At 39.9% G+C, this 13,865-nt stretch overlaps 1 protein-coding gene across 1 annotated transcript in view; it reads left to right on the top strand.

Moving 5' to 3' along the window:
• Positions 1-13,398: 13,398 nt before the first annotated feature.
• Positions 13,399-13,865, top strand: part of NMNAT3 (nicotinamide nucleotide adenylyltransferase 3) — a 38,824-nt gene continuing 38,357 nt past the window's right edge. The window contains 1 exon segment of the mRNA XM_042458520.1: positions 13,399-13,515. Within this exon segment, the coding sequence (XP_042314454.1) occupies positions 13,399-13,515 (117 nt within the window).

Raw genomic sequence — 13,865 nt, 5'->3', positions numbered from 1 at the left:
TAGCATGAGACAAAGATTTTAGTGCGAATGAAATCCAATAGAAATGGATTATGACTACGATTAATTAAATGATATTAGTCATTCCATTTCTGTGAGTATATGCAGTCATCAGGATAAACATTATCAGTTGTCAATCACTTTTTATTCTCATTTTACCATAGAGAAAATGACAGATTAGATTATTTCTGAAGATGTAGCATCTCTTAAGTGAGAAAATGGCAGAGCTTGGAAAACATGAGGTGTCTGGGAGATTCTGGGAGTTATGGACTTGTAACTGGCAATATATAGCTTAATTCTGGGGTGAATAAGAGGTAGATTGGGAGTAAACCTTCAGTATATCGGGGGGGGGGTGTCTGATTGCAAATTGTTTAACAATAGCAACAACAATGACTGTATCCACACTGCAGAAATAATCCAAATTGATGCCACTTTAACTGTCATGACTCAATGCTATGGAATTCTGGGAACTGTAGTTTTATGAGATATTTTGCTTTCTCTGTTAAAGAGCTTTGATGCTACCACAAACTACAGTTCCCAGAATTCCATAGCATTGAGCCATGACAGTTAAAGTGGCATCAAATTGGATTATTTCTGCAGTGCGGATGTAGCTCTAATCACTGTTTCCACATGAATTAAGCTTCTGAAACGGGAAGAAATCTTGAGTTAACAAGAGTGGGCTGTGTGAGAGAAGAGTGAGCTGTCGTCACTTCTGAAATGAATTCATAGGCATAGGCACTCTGTTATTTCGTTTTAAACACATATCTTTCATGCTTGGTTCTGGCTGGTGGATTATAGAATTTATGTAAAAACAAAATGTAGTTCTAACACTCTCTGAGATCACTTACTTTTGGTTTTGGATGCTTAAACCTTTCCTGGCTTTCACTTTTAACCTACAGCTATTTTCCCCTCCTCAGTTCCAGCAAGAATCTTACATATGATTACATAAATCTGCATATGAAATTCTGCAGAGTGAAAAAGTATATTTAGGGGATCAGGTGGAAGAGAAAAATGGTCAGCAGTAAAGGGGTTTGATATCTTTTCACTTGAGTAAGGAAAACACAGCTTGGGGACTGCATCCCCTAGAATACACCCCTGGACCCATTTCCCCCCCACAAAATTCTGCATGTTTTTTTCACTCAAATGGTATAGAACCACCCCTTGGAGTATATCTTTTTTATCTATTTTGCCCTTACCTAGGTAGCAGAAAGAAAAATGATGAATGACTTCCCATTTACCAAAAATTGTGCAATGTAACCTATGCAGGGTGTATGAGTAAGAAATGGCCTCCTCCCCAGCACAGTTGCCCAACTCTTTATTTAACAGAAACATAAAACCAAAACTATCATCTAAGCTTCACTGCATGGATATTTAACATGTTGCCTCTGTATAATGCTTCTAGAAATATAAAGCAAAATCTGGAATTGTTTCTTTCTTGAAACCCTAAACTCTGCTGTAGACTGCATATATTAATATGTCACATAGATTTACTTCCTTTTCTTTGCAGGTGTTTGGTTAGAACTAGCACTTCACTGTTCAGATGCAGCTAATTTGTTCTCTTCCTGAAGCAGCAATTACAAATAATTATGATGGCAACCATGCAATTTGCAGTTAGGTATAGAATGCTAATCACAAAATAGTCAGTGTAAAATGTGTGAAAACACTTGTTTTAGCAGCGGAGCTTTTGTATTTTTTACCCTAAAAGTTTTGAAAATCTCACTGACCAATTTGAAAAAAGTTTAGAAATTTGAGAAACTTTGATTGTGATCATCTGCTTTATATATTTTATTGAGGGCACATGACTGCTGGGAGTTAATTTACATAGAAGTGATACATGAACGCAAATGTGTTTAGGATTGCATTCTTTGTGGTAAGGCCCATTTCATGCAGAGAAGTTCATTCCCAAATATAATAATAATAATAATAATAATAATAATAATAATAATAATAGATTTATTTCTAGCCCGCCCAATCACGAAGAATCCGGGTGGGTTACAACAATAAAATACAACAAATTACAATAGAGTTAAAAAATCAAACCCTAGACCTACCCCCCCCCCCATTCCCAGTACTAAAACAGAATTAAACAATAATAATATTAAAACATTAAAAACATTATAAAAACATTAAAAACATTGAACAACCAAAAAATGGGCAGAAACATTGGCGGGGGGAAATAGACAGATGAGGGGACAAATATCTCTATATCTGGGGAGGGTAACTTAGTTGGAAAGGCCTGCCGGAAGGGATCCGTCTTGAGTGCTTTCTTGAAAGCTGCCAGAGTGGAAATGTGACAGATCTCCTCTGGCAGGTCGTTCCATAGTTTAGGAGCAGTAGTAGAGAAGGCCCTCTGGGAGACAGATGTTAGCCTAGATTTTTTTTTGGCTGTAGTAGATTTCTTCCAGAGGACCTTAGTGTGCGGGACGGACAATAGGGAAGAAGGCATTCCCTCAAGTACTCTGGGCCCAGGCCATGTAGGGCTTTAAAGGTAATCACCAACACCTTGTACTTTGCCTAGAAACTAATAGGCAGCCAGTGCAGGGACTTCAAGATCGGTGTTATATGGTCATTCCTAGAAGTTCCTGTGATCAATCTGGCTGCCATATTTTGTACCAGCTGAAGTTTCCGAACTTGGCACAAGGGTAGCCCCAAGTAGAGCGCATTACAGAAGTCCAATCGAGAGGTTACCAGTGCATGTACTACTGTTTCCAGGTCCCTCGGCTCCAGGAAGGGGCGCTGTTGGTGTATCAGACGAAGGTGATAGCAGGCGCTCTTGACTGTCGCATCCACCTGAGCTGTCAGTTGGAGCGACGAGTCAAGAAGCACCCCCCAAGCTGTGAACAGAATCCTTCAGGGGAAGTGTGACCCCATCCAGAACTGGCTGACACAACTCCATTCCTGGATTCGGGGTTCCTATAGCAAGTACCTCCGTCTTACCTGGATTCAGCCTGAGTCGGTTTTCCCTCATCCAGTCCATTACCGCCCCAAGACAGGCATTCAGAGGAGAGATGCCATCCTTAGTCACTGTTTCAGCCCGAGACATAGAGAAGTATATTGGGGTGTCATCAGCGTACTGATAACACCCTGCCCCATGTCTCTGGATGATCTCTCTCAGCGGCTTCATGTAAATGTTGAATAGCACTGGGGACAGAATCGCACCTTGAGGAACCCCCGATTTGAGCTCCCTCTTGGCCGAACAGCTGTCCCCAAGCGACACCATCTGGAACCTGCCCGAGAGGTAGGACAGGAACCACTGCAATGCAGTGCCTCCAATACCCAACTCTCTCAGATGTTCCAGAAGGATACCGTGGTCAATGGTATCGAAGGCCACTGAAATGTCCAAGAGCACCAGCAGGGTCACACTTCCCCTGTCGATGCCCAGAAGGAGATCATCGACTAAGGTGACCATGGCAGTCTCAACTCCGTATCCCGTCCTGAATCCGGTTTGAAATGGATCCAGAAAATCCGTTTCATCCAAGACTGAATCAAACATAGAATTGTAGTCTTCTGACACCATGCTGAATCTGTATACTCAGAAAACCACTGTTAATAAAATCAGATATATTAATGTTATCAGACCAACTTTTAAATTTGGTAATATAATAAATGCATGTTAATGTAAACATTGCTTAGTGTAAGCAGGCAACAAGATTTCTCCCTTCATACTAGGGATGAACTAGAGGAAGAGTGTGACAAAGTACTTTTTTGGACTATCACTCCCAGAATCCTCTGGCCATCACTGATAAGCACACCAATTATCTCCACTTCCTCCAACTCATCTTCAGTTTTTGTACTGTTTGTGCAGAAGAGAAGGAAAAGCCAGGTTGCTGTATGGATGTGTTTGTGTGTGGCCATGATGCTCTTCAAGACTGTTCGGCTGAAAAGCATAAAATGTCTTGACACTTTTGGGGTGGGGTGAACAGAAGGATTATTGTTCATCCCGGTTGGAAGCTAATGCCTCTGCTGAGTTCTGACACTGGCTTAGAATTCAGGTATTTTGGGTGGTGTGTTTTTAAAGATAATCTCTACAAGTAGATAAAAATGTGAAATGCTACATTCGGAGCTTTTATGCAAAGAGAGTGTGTGAATTATTCAACTGTGAAACAGCAGAGACCAAATCGTGTCATATTATAGAGTCTGAAGAGGTGCACACTTGAAGAGTATTGCAGACTGTTCCAAAGAGGATTGCTATCTCTTTAAGCATCTCAGGCATTTAGAATTCATGGTGTGTAAACATAATGCTTCTTGAGTATTAGGCACTGTGCTTAAGAGTGACCTGTTGCCACTGTTTTTTAATTATTATTATTGAAGGACATTTTACAACTTGCAACTGAAAAATAATAGACTTTAGAGAACATTAAAGGTAGCATCAGATTCCAAACAATATGTCAATACTGTATTATTTGTTCTGTCATTCATACTGCATTGTTTACATGTAGCATGACAGGCAACATGAGGTTTTAAGATTTTTTAGTCTACAATTCTTATCAGTCCTACTGTGCATAGCAAAGGTGCATGGGAGTTGTAGTAAAAAAAAAAACCCTGAAGGTTGTCAGGTTGCCTAATGGAGAGGATGATGAAGGTCTTCTGTATTGCTTGCTTATTATGGAACAATCTGGCTGAAACAGGGGTGGCTCCATGCCACCCCTTCGAGGCTATTTGAACAGCCCCTTAGTCCAGCAAAGCTAAAAGTCTGAGCTTATTTTAATGAGTTTTACATACAATCCCAAGATTGGTAAATCCAGACCTCTGCAAAAAAAAGTTACCCAGCACTCTACAGATAAAATCATTTGGACCCACTCTGACTTGGAAACTATAATTGAAACAGATCCAGTGGATGTAATTTTGGACCCTGCTTGTCCAGTAATAATGGATACTTTTCAGTTTGTGCAACCTGAGAATGTGGACACGATTCTTGGAGAGATTATTTCCACCACATGTGTGTTAGATCCTTGCCCTTCCTGGCTCATTTAAAAAACTAGAGTGAAATTGTCTGAATGAGTACAAGGAGTAATTAATGCCTTGCTAAATAAGACAGAATTCCAACTTGCCTAAAGGAAGCTGTTATAAAATATTTGCTAAAGAAGCCCTCCCTAGATCCCACCATTCTGAGTAATTATTGAACAGTCTGTAAAGAGACCAGATGCTGGTGAACCCAGAAGCTGGTGTTCAAAAACTCCTGCTTAACTCCTTGGCCATTTGCCTTTGGAGTTCCTTAGGGCTTCATTCTATCCCCCTTACCATTTAACATATACATGAAACCATTGGGAAAGCAGAGTTTAGGGGTTTGAGTCCATCAGTCAGTGAATGATGTCCAGCCCTATTATTACTTGCCACCACAAGCCAAGAAAGCTGTTTTGGTCCTAAACCACTGCCTGTCATCAGCAATGGATGGGATGCAGGTGAACAAATGGAACCTTTTCCAAACAAAAGAGAGGTGCTCCTGGTTAGTTGAAAGGCAGAAAAGGAAATAGAGATTCAGCCTGTGCTGGATGTAGATGTTTACAATCTGGAAGATGTAGGTTTGGAGCTTTGGATATGGCTATGGATTCAGTGCTGAGTCTGGAAGCTCAAGTTTCAAAGATGACCAGGAGTGAATTTGCACAGGTAAAGCTTGGGGGCCAGTCACCCATTCCTTGAGACATCAGATCTGGCCATGATGATACATGTTTCAGTTACATTCCGGTTGGATTATTTGAATATACTGTACATGGGGCTGCCTTTGAAGAATGTTTGGAAACGTTAGCTGGCCCAAAGAGCTACAAACAGATTGTTAACTGGTGCTGGCTACAGGGAACACAAAACTTTCTTGTTGCAACAGTTCCACTAGCTGCTCACCTATTTCCAAGTACAATTCAAAGTGCTGGTTTTGGCCTATAAAATTCTATCCAGCTCAGGTCTAAGTTATTTGAAATATGTTGTTGGTGTTGCTGTTGTTGTGTGACACTTGATGCTTCCAAAATGTAGACCCTGAATTTGAATTACAGTACAAGGAAAAGGGTCAGTGCTCTGCACAAATACTTTGACATCTCTGAATGGCTTTAAATTGTTGCCATCCCTTCTCTGGCAGGAACTGTTATGACAATCAACCTTCAACAACCTTGGAAGTGATGGCCTGATTCAGATTTCTTTGCAGCCTTCTTCACAGTAATGGCTCTGGGGAGTTCTCCATTGTATTCTATATATTCTCAGCCCTCTTGGGTTGGTGATTTTAGCTTAAAGTGGCTGTCAGTATTGGGAAGAGCTGCGGGTTCACATAGGTGCCACTTTGAAACAGCCTGCTAGTAAAAGATAGCTGCTAGCAAGGGATCTGTGAAGAAAAGTCTTTAATGTTGAATGATCTTGTAATATAAGAATCCCAATGGTTTTTTGAAATGCCAATTTATTACTGTTCATATAAAATATAGAGAGTAACATATTTTCCCCCTGCCCTCCAGCTTATTGCTTAGCTTAAATTATTCTTGCAAGGGTCATTCTAGCTCTCAATACAAGATACCTGTATCTTCTTTGTCCTTCATTTTACTAATTTTACAGCACACCCAGTAAATTTAAATGCAAACGCAGCACTTTATTATAGATTCTTGTAATTAATCATAAATGTCTCCAATTACTGACTTCCTGTAGATCCTTCTTTGGTCACTGGTAACTTCATTTATTATTGATATATGTTAATCTTTACAGTGCCAGAAGTTTCTGTTTTTACTGCAACAGACTTAACATAGCTACCTCTGCCTCAGATGTCTACCCTGTTCACATGCAAAGCAGGAAATTTAGTCTTTACACTGAATCTGCTTTTTAAAAGATGAGAATTGTGGGTGAGGGAAGAAGAATCTTAATCATGTACAACTTTGAAAACAGAAGTCTGCTGGACAGTGACAAATTTTATATACAGAGTCTTAGTGATTTTTTTGTTTTGTTTTGTTTTTGTTAGGTGGGTTGGTTTCTCTATGCACATTTCATAAAATAAGGCCAGCTTTTCCCCAACATGGCATCTTATAGCTGTTTTGAATTGCAGTTTCCATTCGCCCCACCTTGTATGATAAAGAGCCAGGGTATGGGAACTGTAGTCCAAAGTATGTGGTTGGAAAACACTCATTGCATAACTAGTTCATATATGAATAGAGTAACTGTTTCAATACCTGGTTTTCCTGTTGCATCCAGTTTGACCTTCAGATCCAGGACAGATTGAAGACTTCCCTTGGGGAAAAAAAATGAATGCATCATATAAACAGAATAGAAACAGTGTGGCCAGAAAATGTATATAAGGTATATTCTGATTATGGTATTTCTTTGTGGGATTTCTGGAGCCCCATGTGTAGTAAAATATATGTGTTTTTCTAAACAAAGCAGGTTATTTTTAGGAAGAGGCCTTTCTTTTTGTTTTCTTTGTCACTGCAGATATATGAACAGTGCTCTATAACTATCAAAGAGAATGAAGTATTTGTAGAGTACTACTTTGAAGCTGCAAACTTTACAGCTGTGTATCTTTCTCTGATCTGATGCTGTACTATGGCATCTTTATTTAAAATACAATAGTCTGTGTGCATGTTCAAAATAGATTTCCTGAGGGCTATATGAAGGATTCTGAAGACCCTTATTTTACTAGAAGTCTCTGTGATAGCAATTCAAACCTAGCTTTCAAGTTAATGCTTATGGACAGATACTGATATCCTTTTAATAGGATGACTTTTTTGTGAATAGGCTGAAAGCAGGCTTGTCACCTCAATCACTAAACAGGTTGACAGCAAATTGTTTTTGGCACATGAAAACAATGTGAGTACACAAGATTTGTTTGAAAATCAAGTAGTTTAGGATATCACATTTATGAGAAAAGCTTTTCAAACATAGTTCACTGTTCTTGCTTGTCTTAATTGCTTGGCATGGGGAAAAGTCAGATGGCAGCTGGGCTTTGGTGATGTGATGCAAGACATCAAACCTTCCTTCCAACACTGGCACTATTTGTCATCATTGCCTCTCTCAAACCCAAAATATGGTGGAAGCATACTTTTTAGATAAAAGCAATCTTCCACAATCCCATTCTGGCCCTGGTTTACATTATTTTTGGACTCATGTGACAAAGTAGTTTGAGTGTTGGACTACAACTCTGGGGCCCAGGGTTCAATTTCTGCTTGGCCATGAAACTCTGTCTGACCTTGGGCAAGCCACATGCTCTCAGCCTCAGGGGAAAGCAATGGAAAACCTCTTCTGAACAACTCTTGCAAAAAAAAAAAAAACCCATTAGAGGTTTGCCTTATGGTTGCCATAAGCTGGAAATGACTTGAAGGCATACAACACACAGGCACACACACACCATTCCCTATAATGCCAAACCAACATAGCTATAATGATTTTCACACACATACCATTCTTCACTGACTCCAAGTAAGAGAGGAGAGGTGGAGGTATATTTCGGGGATGTACAGAATATTCATGATTTTTTTTTTCATCCTGGATGAGCCATGTTAATGTTGTTAACCGCTATGATCTAATGTTGGAATAGCGGTATACAAATAAATTTTATTTTTTTTTTTTTATTATTTATCTCAAGATATGCTGTCAACAACAGTTTTTGCCTGTGTGTGTCCAAAAGTCTAGCTCTCATTTTTGTCAGCAACAGCAATAATGTAAACCATGAGCTCTTCTAGACTGGACTAAGGAAACACAATATAGTTTCTTTGGTTTTGATTAATGTTGCTGGTTGTTGTTACCTCTGCCTGTTCTATTCTGTTTGGGGGCTATTTGTAGCAGTTTCTTGTATCTACACTAGGGTTCTTCCAAAGGCTTTTTTAAAATATAGGGCATGGTCTCCTGAGGTGGTTTTATGTGTTCAAAGGTTATGTTTGCTCCTCTATTTTTTTTTTTTTTTTTTAAGTCTTAGGAGCTCTACAGACTGCCTCAAAGGAGTGGTCTGCAGCTGCCCCTTTACTGGCTGGATCGGAGTCACGGCAATCTTACACTGCAGCCCTGATCCAGCCTCTGGAGAGCACAAAAAGGAGCCACAAAAAGCAGCTCCTTTTTACACTCTCCAAGGGGCACCATAGCCATGACAGCATGGTTTTATGATGCTCCTTCCACGCTGCATCATGTAGATGTAGTGCCAGAATCACAGCATGATGGCACACTAGGAGCAGAGTCAGGAGATCCTGCGTGATGACGCTGAACCCTAACTCCACCCAAAGGCTGACACAAAGTGCCGGTCTATATAGGCCCTCAGTTACAGTGCTAAAGGTCCATTTCACAGACCTCTATAGTTCAAACACTATCTCTTTAATTAAAAAAGGAGAGCAAAAGAACAATACTTTTAAAATTTGTTTTTGATATATATCAGAATTAAAAAGAAGAGTGGGAATAAAACATTTCAGTTGGTGCAAGGAATTGCAGAAAATTACTCTGGGACAACAGAAACATATTTTTAAAAAAACATCTACAGCAATATACACTGCACCTAGGGTTGCTAGATTTTCAAGACAACAATAAGTGACAGTCACCTGACTGAGAAATGTGAGACAGGTCTATTTCAGGTCTGTCTTATATCTCATGAGGGGAGTCACTTGTGAAGAGCTCCAGAGTTTCAAACCCATATAGTTTCAAACCCATAAGGAGTCCTGGTGGCGCAGTGGTTAAATGCCTGTACTGCAGCCATTCACTCAAAACCACAAGGTTGCAAGTTCAAGACCAGCAAAAGGGCCCAAGCTCGACTCAGGCTTGCATCCTTCCGAGGTCGCTAAAATGAGTACCCAAACTGTTGGGGGCAAATTAGCTTACTTGCTAATTAGTTTACTTGCTGTTCACCGCTATGATCTTTGGAATAGCGGTATATAAATAAAACAAATTATTATTATTATTATTATTATTATTATTATTATTATTATTATATAACCTTGTGGTGGCAAAGGGAACAATCCTACTGCTTCCAGGCTATGCTTGCTGCTTGGTCTTAAGTGGAAGGAGTGGGGACAAGGTCCACTCACAACAGACTCCACAACAGACAAATTCAAGATTTTTGAGGTCCTGTTAATGTTCATACAAAAAAAAAAAGCTTTCTAATCCTTAAATAAGAGGACACCTGGCAACTTTAATTTCAAACTCTCAATATATTTGTGGAAAAAATAATCCATGGCCTGCTGTTTATGCTGTAGAATGTTTTCACAAGTTATTATTGGCTTGCTTGCTTAATAGGATAATAATTGTTTCAGAACAAATTCAGTTACCTTTTTTGAGAAACTGTACAGTGTTTACAGATTTTATTCCAGGGTGTCATGAATTTTTAAAAAATATTAAAAGGTGCAAATTGGCTCTTGACTCCCATTTTCATCTAAGCAGGGTGTTGCTAACTGGTTTAGTGCTTTTCTTATCTTAAAACAAGTGAAGTTGTTTCCAGGACCTTTCTTAATGACCCTTAATTCACAATATTTGTTGTTAACAGACACTGTAGTAAAAGCTGCAGCTTCACAGAATCATGTATTCTTAATTAGACTTTCATTAGTTTACAACTTTGTACTAGAGTTTTCTCAGTGAAAATAAAAATGTGAGTTTGCAGCTATAGTAAATCAACTGCATTGAAAAGAAAGCATTTTAATTCTTTGCAATTGTTTGCTCATGTATAATTAAGTCTGATAACAATTTCTTCCTGTTAGAGGTCTTTACATTTCAGCTAAAAAGTTGGCTTTTGGGGATATCCTTCTTTTCCTTTCCCTGTTGGGGAGAACCATCACTCTGTTTTGGCAGTTTGAAAAGCTTCTGTAAAAAGTTGGCATCTCTTAGCTCGGCAGCATATGAAAATGACCTATACATGTTGTGTCTCTTATTCTGAATTCTGAAATCCAAAATACAGTACTCCAAAAACCAAAAAAACATTTTCATGGGTGGCTGAGGCTGCACCCGCATTGCAGAAATAATCCAGATTCATGCCACTTTAATGGCCATGGCTCAATGTTATGGAATTCTGGGGTTTGTAATTTTGTGAGACATTTAGTCTTCTCTGTCAGAAAGCTCTGGTGTCTCCACATATCACAGAATTGTTTAGGGCAGGATAACAGTGATCTGGGGACAGAAGAACTTTCTGTAGTTCTGTTGTCATGGATTAATCACTACCTGGTAGGGTTTAGACTGAGACTCAGCCTCTGCAGAGGTGGAGGGCTGATTAAGATGGTCCGCCCTAGGAGGCTTAAGGACTTGGATGGATTCGTGATGGCTCTTGAGGAGTTTCCTGCTGCCATGGCAGGTGATCCTGTCAAAGCCCTAGCTGATATCTGGAACAGGGAAATGGCCAGGACAGTGGACACAATTGCCCCTAAGCATCCCCTCCCAAAAGTGGAACCAGACATGCACCCTGGTTTACCAGGGAGCTGATGGTAATGAAATTAGGGGGACAGAAACTAGAGCGATGATGGCAGAAGACTCAGAATGAACTCAACCGAACACAAGCTAGAGCTCACTGGAAAGCCTATGCTGTGGCAGTTGTGGCAGCAAAGAAACTATACTTCTCTGCCACCATTGTGTCTGCACAGTGTTATCCAGTGGAGCTGTTTCAAGTTGTCAGAGGCATTTAACATTCTGGCCCCCAAGAAGGAAACAGAGACCACTCGACAGCTTGCTGTAATTAATTCACAAGACACTTTGCAGACAAAATTGGTTGGGTTCTCTCTGACTTGGATGCAGTAGTTGAGACAGGTCCAATGAATGTAATCTTAGCACCTGAGGTCCTATATTATTGGATAAGTTTCAGTTTGTGCAGCTTGAAGATGTGGATAGGATCCTTGGAGAAGTGAGGGCATATTGGATCTCTGCATCTCCTGGCTTCTGAAATCAGCTAGAGGGGGACCGGCTGAGAGGGTAAAGGGAGTGGTGAATGGTGAAGCCGTTACTGAAAAAGACCTCCCTGGAGCCCACCATTCTAGATAACTATCGGCCAGTCTCTAACATTCTATTCTTGGGCAAGGTTCTGGAGTGAGTGGTGGCCTCCTAGCTCCAGCGATTTCTGGATGAAATGGATTATCTAAATCCATTTCAATCTGGCTTCAGACTTGGTTATGGCACAGAGACAGCTTTGATCGCTTTGGTGGATGACCTAGACAGGGAATTGGACAGGGAGAGTGTGTCCCTGTTGATCCTGCAAGATCTCTCAGTGGCTTTCAATACCATCAACTATGGTATCCTTCTGAGTTGCCTTTCTGGGATGGAATATGGAAGCACTGCTATGCAGTGGTTTTGGTCTTCCTTGGCATGGCAGATCCAGAAGGTGATGTTGGGGGACTCCTGTTTAACTCCTTGGGCACTGGCCTGTGGTGTCCCACAGGGTTCTGTGTTGTCCCCCATGTTGTTTAACTGGGATAGATCATCCAGAGTTTTGGGATGCGGTGTCATCATTATGCGGATGACACCCAACTCTATCTCTCCTTTCCATCTAACTCCAAGGAAGCTGTCTTTATTCTGAACCAGCATCTGCTGTCAATAATGGACTGGATGAGGACAAACAAATTGAAGCCTAATCCAGACAAGACACAAGTGCTCCTGGCCAGTCATAAGATAGATCAGGCAATTGGAGTTTTACCTGAACTGGATGGTTTTACACCGCCATCACAGACTCATTTGGTGAGGACCTGAGAGAGATCCTTTTCAGTGGCTGCTCCCACCCTCTGGATCTCCCTTCCATGGGAGGCTAAGCTGTCCCCCTCCCTGCTGGCCTTTTGCCAGAGATCAAAAACATTTTTATTCCAGCAAACTTTTTAAAATCATGCAGGCCTGGATTTATAGTGGGGGTGGGTTTCGATTATTTTTAACCTTTTGTATGTTTTAAATGTTGTATGTTTAAAAATTTTAACTTTTTACTGTTTAATTCGGCTATTTTTCTTGTTTTTTAAAATGTTGTTTTAATGTGTTTTTATATTGTGAGTCACCTTGAGCCCCTTTTTGGGAGAAAGGTGGGATAAAAATAAATAAATAAACAAACAACAACAAATCATTTCTCGGATTTCCCCACAAATGATTTGTTGCTGTTTATTGCCTGTTTATTTCCTGTTTAACAGTGGTGTCTTGTGAAAATCTAGATTGTGATATCGTGTTTTGCATTGGATAATCCCTGTTTAAACCCCCAATTTTGCCCAATTTCCCCCGTGTTTAAAAAAAAAAAAGCTCAGTGTTTCTAATGTCCTCAGTCTTGGGGCCTTTCATATGCACCTGACCATTGCTCATGTGGTTGGGGGATGAGAGTGACAGCCTAAAATATTTTGAAGGTTACAGATCGGGAAAGGAAAACATGCATTCTGCTAGCCTGTTGCAATGTTCGCATAATGCAAATGCTATTTCAGTGTTTTGTTATTATGAGAAACAATCTTTTTGCTGGATGAATAATTATAATTGTTTTTTTCCCCTTTAAGCTGCTAAAGATTGTTGGCCTAGATGAATCATTTGACACTCCTCAACCTTCTTGCCTGTGGCTCCTTTAATCCCATAACAAATATATACTTGCGTTTGTTTGAACTAGGAAGAGATTGCCTTCATCAAACAGGTCAGTTTGTAAACCTGTCTGGAAAATCAGTGTGCTTTGTTAGAATGAAGAACTGCTCTAAAATTTGGAAACATTTCACATCATTTCAACACATCTTTAGTTCCATTAATTAACGTTCAAAACTTTAGTCAGACATTTCACAGCATGCTAAATAGAAAATGTGCACTTTTAGCACCACTTGAAAGAGGGCACAAAACATGGAGAAATAAAATAGGATATTCACATCACTACCGTGTAGTTTAGTTACTAGTTTAAGTGGAATAATTGTAGATTTAAGTTTGGTTAAAAGAATTTTATCCAATTTTTAAGGCCAAAAAGGAAAAGTTAAATTGCATTACCACATCTGTTTGCTGATCTT

This window comes from Sceloporus undulatus, chromosome 3 (assembly GCF_019175285.1).
Source record: "Sceloporus undulatus isolate JIND9_A2432 ecotype Alabama chromosome 3, SceUnd_v1.1, whole genome shotgun sequence".
Classification (NCBI taxonomy): Eukaryota; Metazoa; Chordata; class Lepidosauria; order Squamata; family Phrynosomatidae; genus Sceloporus; species Sceloporus undulatus.
This window is presented reverse-complemented; position numbering and strand designations above follow the sequence as displayed.